The sequence below is a fragment of the Leptonychotes weddellii genome, chromosome 12 (assembly GCF_054177405.1).
Source record: "Leptonychotes weddellii isolate Sample4059 chromosome 12, ASM5417740v2, whole genome shotgun sequence".
In the NCBI taxonomy this organism is placed as follows: Eukaryota; Metazoa; Chordata; class Mammalia; order Carnivora; family Phocidae; genus Leptonychotes; species Leptonychotes weddellii.
The window spans coordinates 10,857,005-10,867,046 of record NC_138380.1 but is presented as its reverse complement, the minus strand read 5'-3'; the positions used below and the strand labels follow the sequence as shown (position 1 = coordinate 10,867,046).

The 10,042-nt window shown below is 39.4% G+C and overlaps 1 protein-coding gene across 1 annotated transcript in view; it reads left to right on the top strand.

Moving 5' to 3' along the window:
- MGAM2 (maltase-glucoamylase 2 (putative)) overlaps positions 1-2,781 on the top strand; it is an 82,705-nt gene extending 79,924 nt beyond the window's left edge. Inside the window, 1 exon segment of the mRNA XM_081799970.1 lies at positions 1-2,781. This exon segment is cut by the window's left edge and continues 95 nt beyond it. Coding sequence (XP_081656096.1) covers positions 1-1,105 — 1,105 coding nt within the window. The 3' untranslated portion in view covers positions 1,106-2,781.
- Positions 2,782-10,042: the final 7,261 nt, after the last annotated feature.

The following is a 10,042-nucleotide window of genomic DNA, read 5'->3' as shown; positions in this document are numbered from 1 at the left end:
TCTTCCAATCACAAGCACTCCTTTCCCAACAAGTGCTACTGGAGTTACAACTAGTACTACTGTTCCTGATACCACTACTCCTTCCCCCACAGGTACTACTGTTAGCACTAGTACTACCCTTCCTATCACAAGCACTCCTTTCCCAACAAGTACTATTGATGTTACACCTAATACTACTGTTCCTAATACCACTACACCTACCCCCACAAGTACAATTGTTAGTAGTAGTACTCTTCCAATCACAAGCACTCCTTTCCCAACAAGTACTACTGGAGTTACAAGTCGTCCTACTGTTCCTAGTACCACTATGCCTTCCCCGATAAGTCCCACTACTGCTAGCACTGGTACTACCCTTCCTGTCAAAACCACTCCCTTCCCAGCAAGCACTACTGATGCGAGCACCAATACTACTGTTCCAATTGCCACTACTCTTTCTCCAGCAAGCACTGATAGTACTAGCACCAATGATGCTGTTCCAGTTACAACTACTCCTTCTACAAATAGTAGTGCTGATAGTACTAGCAATAGTTTTCCTATTATGACAACTTTCTCTGGAAGTACTCATGCTAGGAACACTACTGTTGCTGTGGTAACCACTTCTCCTATAAGTACTGATGTTGTTAGCACTGGCAACCATACTACTAATACCAGTTCTCCTTTCCCTACAATATCCGGTGGTAACAGTACTAGTAATACTATTCCTACAATGTCTACTCCTACAGATATTTACACTACTAGCACTAAGACCACCGCTATCCCCATCACCGATACCCTAAATAGTACAGGGAATGCAGTAAATATTACTGATGCAGATAACTCTAGCAGTGTTCCAGGTAACACCACACATGTTTCTATTCCAAATACCACAATAGCATTAGTTACCACTTTAATGACTGCTCTTCTAGACACAGCAACTCACCATCAGGTAACAACAAACTCTACAGTCAGTTATTTACCTATTATTGCAACTAATGCTACCACCAGTATTATAAATACTACCACATATGCTCTAAATACTACCATTCTTGATAGAACAACAATGAATGCTTCTGCTACCATATCAACTTATATTGCAAATGTCAAAAATGCTACTCTCGTTCCATGATTACTACTCAAAGCAGGATAATTACTACAGACATCTCTTTAAAACAACTATTACAGATCTAAAAAATCAACTAAAGATACATGATCTTATGCTACATAAGTTTTCATAGATATTAACACTAGCTTTTATAGATATGGCTACTCTAAACACTGTAGACATGGCAGATACGTTTAAAGATGCATCCATGACTACTTTTATAAGTGTAATTAAAGAAGCTGTGGATACTTCTTCTGCAGCCAGAATATATACTACTATTTTAAAAATTATAACCCCTACAGCCCTATCAATTAAACTGTAGATATTTTATATATCCTCGCTAGAGACTTCACAGATGATTTTGGTATCTCAGATAATATCATATTAGGCTCTGTAAACACTATTGCTTTAGATGTAGTTATTGAAGTAACCTAACTGGTTCTTGGGTTACAGGACGTGATACCATAACTGAGAACACTGGGGCTACGCGGCACTCACATGGCCACTGTAGCAACAGTTGTTAATATTATAGTAATTATTTAATTAGTAATGTTAACAATCATGCCTTATTTTCCTATGGACTTTTCCACATGCCATGGCTACCATTATAGCAATTCACTATTACACATCCTGAAAGTATTATCACTTCTAAAGCAATCCTAGCTGTAACCATAGATATGGAAAGTGCTACCGTTGTAGATCTTGTACATACTTGGACTCCAGAAACTAAAATAATTAAATTAAAAATATTAGATGTTACTTCTACTATCATAGGAAATAAAAAATGTGGTTATAGACGTTAAAAACATAACTTCCTAAACTTTGCAACCACTACCACTGATACTCTTACTGTAAATTTGATAAGTACTTTTATTTACAGACATTAAATGCACTTCCAGGAAATTACAGTTAATTTTACTTAGGAGATAATCTTAGGCCCTTGCTGTTACCCTGAATGACTGGATTCACTTACAAAGCTCTAGCTCTTCTGTAGACCAGAAATCACCCAGATGGAGAGGAATATTTAAAGATATGGCTTAGGGGAGATAGTCTCTGCCCCAGGATCAGAGTTCTTGTTTACTTTTAATTGATTGTAATCTTGTTTCCTTTTCCTCTTATCTACCAGCTTTTCCATTATTACTTCACTGTGAACTTCCCTTCTGTGTTAGAACTTTCAGCATGTTCTTGGTCTTTCATATCCAAATCTACTATTTGTCCTTGGTCTGTTACTTTCTTAGATCAGCCAGACCCCATAAATAGACTCATGGTCATAATGAAATATAGCCACTTGAATGCTATTGAACGCTTAATCCTAGGACAGTATTCTCAAAATGTAGTTTGGAGACCCATGGGAGGCCACAGAACTCTTTCTGGGGTTCACAAGGTCAAATCTGTTTTCATAATACTATGCTTTTCTTTTCCTTTTTTACTCTCATTCTCTATTAGTAGACAGTGGCATTTTCCAGAGACTTTATGCTGTGTAGTGTCACAACAGATGAATATAGAAACAGATACAAGGATCTAGCTGTTTCTATTAAGATAGGCATTAAACAGATTTACAAAATATAAAATATCATTCTTTTCACTATTTTATGCTTTGAGAATATATTTGTTTTTCATAAAAATGTATTATTTATGTGAACATGCAGTTGATATATTGTTATTTTTAATGAATGAAAAAAATAAATATTTTACAAGGTGTTTTACAAATGACTCAAGTTTAATTTTGACAGCACATATTAGCAGATATAAGCTACCTAAACAAAGCACAGGATCTTCACTAAATTTGAATGTAAAGGGCTTTTTAAAAAAATATTTTATTTATTTATTTGAGAGAGAGAGAGAGAAAACATGAACAGGGGGAGGAAGAGTGGGAGAGGGACAAACAGACTCCAAACTGAGCATGGAGCCCCACTCATGGCTCGATCCCATGATGCTGAGATCATGACCTGAGCCGAAATCAAGAGTCGGACACTCAACTGAGACACTGAGGCACCCCTGTAAAGAAAGTGTTTTTGAGACCACAAAGAGTTTGAGGATCACTTCCACAGTCAAATACATTATGAACTCGCCCAGCACTTAGGAACTCCAGCATCTGTGCCCTATGGTTCTAACTACACACACCCTCTACTATGAACACATCTGCACAGCCTTCTGACCTACCACCACACCTGCTCTATTGTGTGGCTGGCCTGGCGGGGCTTCCACGTGAGGGGCAAAGATTCTTTAGTGAGTGGCATTTTCCTTTTGGAATCTTCCCACAAGCTGCACTCTTCTGAATAAAGTTGATAGACCTTGTACCAGGGAATATATGCCTCTCAACTTGACCTTCCAACTCAAAACAAAACAAAACTCATAATACCAAACTGTACCACTGGCCTTGGTCATAGACTCCCTCACTTGTGTCTTTACCGAGGGGGCTCCAGTGCCCTTCTCTTGTTGACACCACAAATCCTGATACCGGACAAAGTGTTCTGTGTCCTAAGGCACATGGCGTTCTCCTGCCAGCCCACCATACCAAGGCAGATTAGTTGGCCAAAGGCTTTGCTTAAAGCACTTGGGATTTGGAAAACTGAGGATGAATTTGTTCAAACAACCATAGTTCTGTAGTTACTGAAATTCATTCCCTTTGTGTATATAAATCAACCATAATTGAAAATTTGGGATCTTGAAAAGGTAAGTACTCCTGGAAAAAAAAAAAAAAAAAAAAAGAACAACAGCAACAACAACAACAAAAACCAACCAAACAAAACAGAAAAAAGGAAACCTGGACTTCAGATGTTTGAAGAAACTTGAGGTTTGAAACTTGAGAGTCTAGACACAAGAGATATGATCCTGGACCATTTAGAAAACCTGGAAAGGGAAGAGGTAAAAGCAAATATCAGCTTGCTCCTTCTGAGCCTTGAGCCCTGTGCTTCCGTTAGACCCTGACACGGTTGATAGACTCCATTGGACCAGCTCTACGAATACCACCTGCTGCGAGGTTGGTACAGGGACTATGGCTTTAGGTGGACATGCCACTCCTTGCCTCGGTTTCTCATCTGTACGAGGGAGTAAACATCAGAACTGCAATGTACATGGAAATGCATTTTCAGTCTGTAAAATGCTATACAAAATTTTATTATTTTTATTATTATTACATAATCCATTGAGTGTCCTTAATGTCTATTTAAACTTTTCCCTTCTTCTTCCCTTTGGATTTCCTGATAGCAGAGCAGTTTATCCTTAGTGCTGTTACTTTGTAATAAGGCTACCCTGTGTCTCTTTTTTCAAATGTTTTCAAATGTTTCACTGCTAAGTTAAATAATGCCCATCTTTCCTCACTTTATAAAGGGAATGGATATAACTATCCCAATTTTAGGTTTAGGTTATTTTTCTATAATTTTTCTTAAGCTTTTTATACTTGCTGCTATTCATATGTTGCCTTCTAGAGAATAAAATGTATAAACAAAACACAGACAAGAAAAATTTTGAAGTAGCCAGTAGAGTTCAGTGGACAGTGTGTGTATTTGTGTGTGTGTCTGTGTGTGTTTTCATGCACATTATTTTACATAGCGAACATCATATTTTCTGCCGGTAACATTTTCCTTGGTTTGTATAATGAAATTAAAGGTGTGTTTCTTTATGTTCTTCAAAGAGCCCTGTTACTTGATGGTGGCTCACTGAATAGATGGGAGCACTATTGCTCAGAGAGGCCTTGTCTATCTCCTGTTCTGACAGTGAGATATTGAGTTGCGTGATGCTTTCCCAAAAGTGACTTATGTTCAGTCTCTGCACTGAGGGGTGGACAGGATAATAGTTGTCCCTCAACTTATCTGCATGTGGTTATACCGCTGTTCACTTAGGTTTTGTCTAAATAGGATATAAATGTAGGGCTATTTGTTGAAATATAGTATACACATTTTATAATCACACCACAGTGAAGGGGATGTGAGGTGAAATAGTGTTCATACTGTACTGGAAGGAGCAAGAAGCAGTCTTCCATGTTGGAGGTGTTTTGAAGGCACCAGATGATGGGAAATCCTCAGAGGAGGTGATCTCAAACCAGGCAGAGGCTGATTCACTTGGGCATAAGATGTTGTTGTTGTTTTTAAGATTTTATTTATTTATTTGAGAGAGAGCATGAGTGGGGGGCAGAGGGTGGGGGAGAGAGAGAGAGAAGCAGACTCCCTGCTGAGCAGGGAGCCCAATGTGGGGCTTGATCCCTGGACTCCGAGATCATGACCTTAACCACGAGGCAGACGCTTAACCAACTGAGCCACCCAAGCACCCCTAGGCACAAGACATTTAGAGATATTTGGGAAACTGCTTTCACCCAAGGCTAGAAGTTTTATTGCATGTTAATTTTAAGAATAATATGAGATACTCTAATTTCGAATTAGACAAGATTTTATTTTTCTTCCTGGAAAGCTATAATTTATGATTATAACATATCCTATGAACTTTGTGAAGATATATATTTATAATTCCAGCTTGAGAAAAATTTAGTCTTCTATTGAATTATTTAAAAAGATGATTAGTCAGACACAAAATTGGTAATATAGATGACAGGTTGTGTTATGGATATAACACAAGCTTATTTCCCAATATGTGCCCAAATAAAGGCACACCTGAGTGCAAACAGACTTTAGGGATTATGTAGTTTAAAATTGCTAACTCATAAAAGTTTCCTCTAAACCATATCTTTCCAATCCTCATCAGCATCTGATTAAATACTTTCTTGAAAGGTTGCCCATTCAATTGTTGGGCAGTATTAAATTTTAAAACATTTTTTTGTGGTACAGAGATGAATTTTGGCTCCTCAGAGGTGATTTCCTGAGCTCTAATTTCACAGCTCAAGTCATCTCTGTAATAGCTTTCCACCTTTTCAATGGTGGCTACTATTTTCCTACTAATCACCTAGATCAAAGCTGCTTATTTCTCAAACGACACTCCCATGAGTGTTTTAAGAAAAGGCCTGTTTACTTCTATTTAAATGTTGCCATTTTCTGGCTATTTAAGTAATTGTCTATAAAATTATAGTGATTTGCAGCTCTAAGAAATACATGTTAGGGGCACCTGGGTGCCTCAGTCGGTTAAGGGACTGACTCTTGATTTTGGCTCATGATTTCAGGGTTGTGAGATCAAGCCCCATGTAGGGCTCTGCACTGAGCATGGAGCCTGCTTAAGATTCTATCTTTCCCTCTCCCTTTGCATCCCCCCTGCCCACTTGCACTCTCTCTCTCTCTAAAAGAAAGAAAGTAAAGAGAGAAAGAGAGAAAGAAAGAAAAAGAAAAGAAAGAAAGAAAAAAGAAAGAGAAAGAAGAAAGGAAAGAAAGAAAGAAAGAAAGAAAAAAAAAGAAAGAAAGAAAAAAGAAAAAGAAAGAAGAAAGGAAAGAAAGAAAAAGAAAGAAAGAAAGAAAGACAGACATGCTATTACTCACTTGTTATTACTTGTATTATGCACAACAGCTGAAATTAACCCAAGAGAATACCACAGCTTTCAGGCTGGAAGTTCTCTGCTCAGAGTAGTCAAAAACCGTTGCTTGGAAAAACTTGACACTTTTCTAAATGGATCTTTCTTTTCCAGGTTACTCTTTATGTGCCTTGTTTTTTGTTTTTGTTTTTGTTTTTTTGTTTTTAACGTTCCCTCCATTTTTCATGCTGTCTTTGTACAGTGTTTGGACTGGTTTCTTGTTTTAAATTGACTCCTTAATTTTGAAATGAGCTTGCATAAAAGTTGCTAGAATAGTATGAAGAACTCCAGTATATTCTTTACCCAGATTTCCCAAACATTATCCATAGATTATAAATTATTTACCATATCTGCTTTCTCTTTCTCTCTTCCTTCCCTCTTCCTCACACACAGGTATATAACTTGAGAGTTTGTAAACAAAATGTCTCATCATCACAAAATGCTTTAGTATGCATTTCTTAAAACACAATAACATACTTTTACAAGACCACAATATAACCAGCCAAATCAGTAAATTGGAATTCATACAATACTGGCACCCAATTCACAGACACCAGTCAGATTTCACCAATCAAGCCAGTAATGTTCTTTATGGAAAACCCAAAACAGTGACAACAGCAACAACAAAGAATTTGACCCAGGTTGCATGTTGCACTGAACTGTTTAATTGGATTTTTTGCTACTTAGTTGCCTCTATGCTGAAACTATTCCTTAGTCCCTCTTTTTCATTCACGAATTTGCCAGCTATTTGTAGAATATTCCTCATTTTTGGTTTGTCTAATATTTCCTCATGACTGCATTGATGTTGTGCATTTTGGGCAGAAATACCACAGAAGTGATGCTGTGTCCCTCTTGGTGCATCACAGCTGGACGTACATGGGGTCTATTTGTCCACTTTCGGTGATGTTACTTTGGTTGAGGTGGTGTGTGCCAAGTTTCTCCACAGGAAAGTTACTATTTTTTCTCATAGTAAGTAATAAATACACCATGAGGAGATACTTTGAGGCTAGGCAGCTATCTGATGCCCCTCCTGTTTGTTTTGTCATCCATTGATGAGTCTTGCCTCAATCAATTATTATTATGAAAATGGTGATTTTCCAACGTTCCTCCTGCATTCATTACTCAGCATTATAAAGGTTCTTTGTTCTTTACTATTTATTTTTTGAGTAATTCTTGGTAAATAGTCACTTCCCTAAGCCCCCTAAATGTGCCTCTTTTCTGAGGTCCCCACATAGCCTCACAAACCAGCAACTAAAATTCTAACTCCCAGCAATTAGGGGGCTTTCAGGCTCTTCTTTACTGGGGCCAGTCTGGCTGATGAGTGCCTGTGTAAAGCCTTCAATGTGTGAAGCTGGAAAGTGATTCCTGTCTGTGTAGGAAATGGACTAGTCAAGAGCAATTGAACTTCTAGCTCAGGGGTCCTCAGTCTTGGGTACATATTGGAAGTTGGAGACTTCCATATTTCACTAATGCCTGGAATCTATGCCCATCACCCAGGTAATTCCAAAATGGGGTCAAGGTTGGGAGCCACCGTGTTGGTGGAAGAGTGAGGCAGGGAGATTTTCTGCTCAGTCTCTGCTGACTCAGTGGTAGCAGGAATTTAGGCATTGATGGAAATTCTAGCCAACAGGGAAAAGAAACTAAGTTATCAGCTTCCTGAAAGAGTGAGAGAGACAGAGAGGGAGAAAGAGAAGGAGGAAGGAGGAAGGGGAAGGAGGAGAGAAGAGAAAGCTAGATAAAGGATATATGAGAGTTCTTGCAATTTTTCCATAAATTAGAAAGTGTATCAAAATATTCAACAAGAGGGGTGCCTGGGTGGCTCAGTCATTTAAGCATCCAACTCTTGATTTCAGCTCAGGTCATGATCTCGGGCTAGTGAGATCGAACCCCATGTCAGGCTCTCCACTCAGCCGGGAGTCTGCTGGAGACTCTCTCCCTCTGCCCCTCTCCCTACCTGTGTGCTCTCCCTCTAAAATAAATAAATAAAATAAAACCGTAAAAAAAATATTCAATAAGAAAGACCAGGGTCATTGTAAACATGAGCCCATGGTTCCTCTTGTCCTCACAAAACCACAGAAAAAAATAATGAGGGAATAAATCCTTTATTTATCCTCTACCTTTAATATGGGGTTTTGAGTAGAGGAGGTGAGGTGGAGAAGGAACTGTAGTCTCAGTCACTCGGAGCCAACCTGACTTTAGAGACCCCGTCAGGGATGAGAGGGATGCCAGGCCCAAGGGACAGAATGTTGAGGAAGTTGGGGTTCATGCCTCCACCTCAGCGCTGAGCCCCTTCCTCCTGCAGTGTCATTAGGCCATCAGGAAACTGTAGTCACAAAGCTTATGAGCTGGAAAAAGACTCGAGGTATTAAGTCTCCCACCCTAAGCATGAATGGTTGAAAACATTTCCCCAGAAGTACTGGTCTGAGCTCTCAAGCCTCGAGGCATCAAGTCTCCCACCCTAAGCATGAATGTTTTAAAACATTTCCCCAGAAGTATTGGTCTGAGCTCTCAAGCCTCGAGGCATCAAGTCTCCCACCCTAAGCATGAATGTTTTAAAACATTTCCCCTGAAGTATTGGTCTGAGCTCTCTGTCTAGTATATGTACAAGGTAAATGCATCCCTTTTAACTATAGAAACATCATTCTCTATAGGTTGATATAGAGTTCCTCTCTCTCGGCAGTTGGGGAGCAAACACTCAGGCACTGGGAAAAGCTCAGAGGTGGGTAGTGTGAGCCCAAGGAGAAAATGGCCATTGAAGGGTTCGTAGAAACTTGACCACAGCCTCACAAGGGCAGAGCAGGTGTTTGTCCCAGTTTTTGTTCATTTCAGTGGCTCCTGTTCTAACCTAATGTCAAACACACAGATGGTGCTCAGTGAGTATGTGCATGATCACTAAATGCTGAAGTCAGGAGATGGAAAGAAAAATAAGACAAAAGAAGGAAGGCTAAATAAGAACAGGAAATTCAAGGGAGCACAAAGGAAAGCAGAGGTGCCTGGGACCCACACTGGGTCATGATCTGAGCAAAGGGAGCCACAGGGAGATTCTGGGGCGGAGCCTGGGAGTAGTAGCCCAGCTGGCTTGAACCTGTCAGGGTAGACCTGAGACTAAGGCTGCAGTGAAAACTGAGGATTGGCTTCTGAAACCCAGCCAGAAATGGTGTTTGGTTTTTGTTTTAACCTGGGAGGTTGGGGTTGAAAGAATGTGCTTGGGGGCCTTGGAGTAATACAGAATATTGGAATAGAAATGTCAGACTTGACAAAGCAAAGAGAAAAGTGGTCTGTGCTTTGTGTCACGTTTCTATCTACATCTCATCTTTATCTGAGTGTTTTCTCATGCTGTAGAAAGTAATTTGTGTACTTCACTCAGGTGCCAAACGGCATCAACCATGTTTTAGGATCAAAAGGAAATCCATTTCCCTTGAATGGTGGGACCACAGAGATACTCAACAGTGACAGACACACAGTCCTCTGGCTTCAGGTGAGCCTAATTTTTTCCACAATCATGA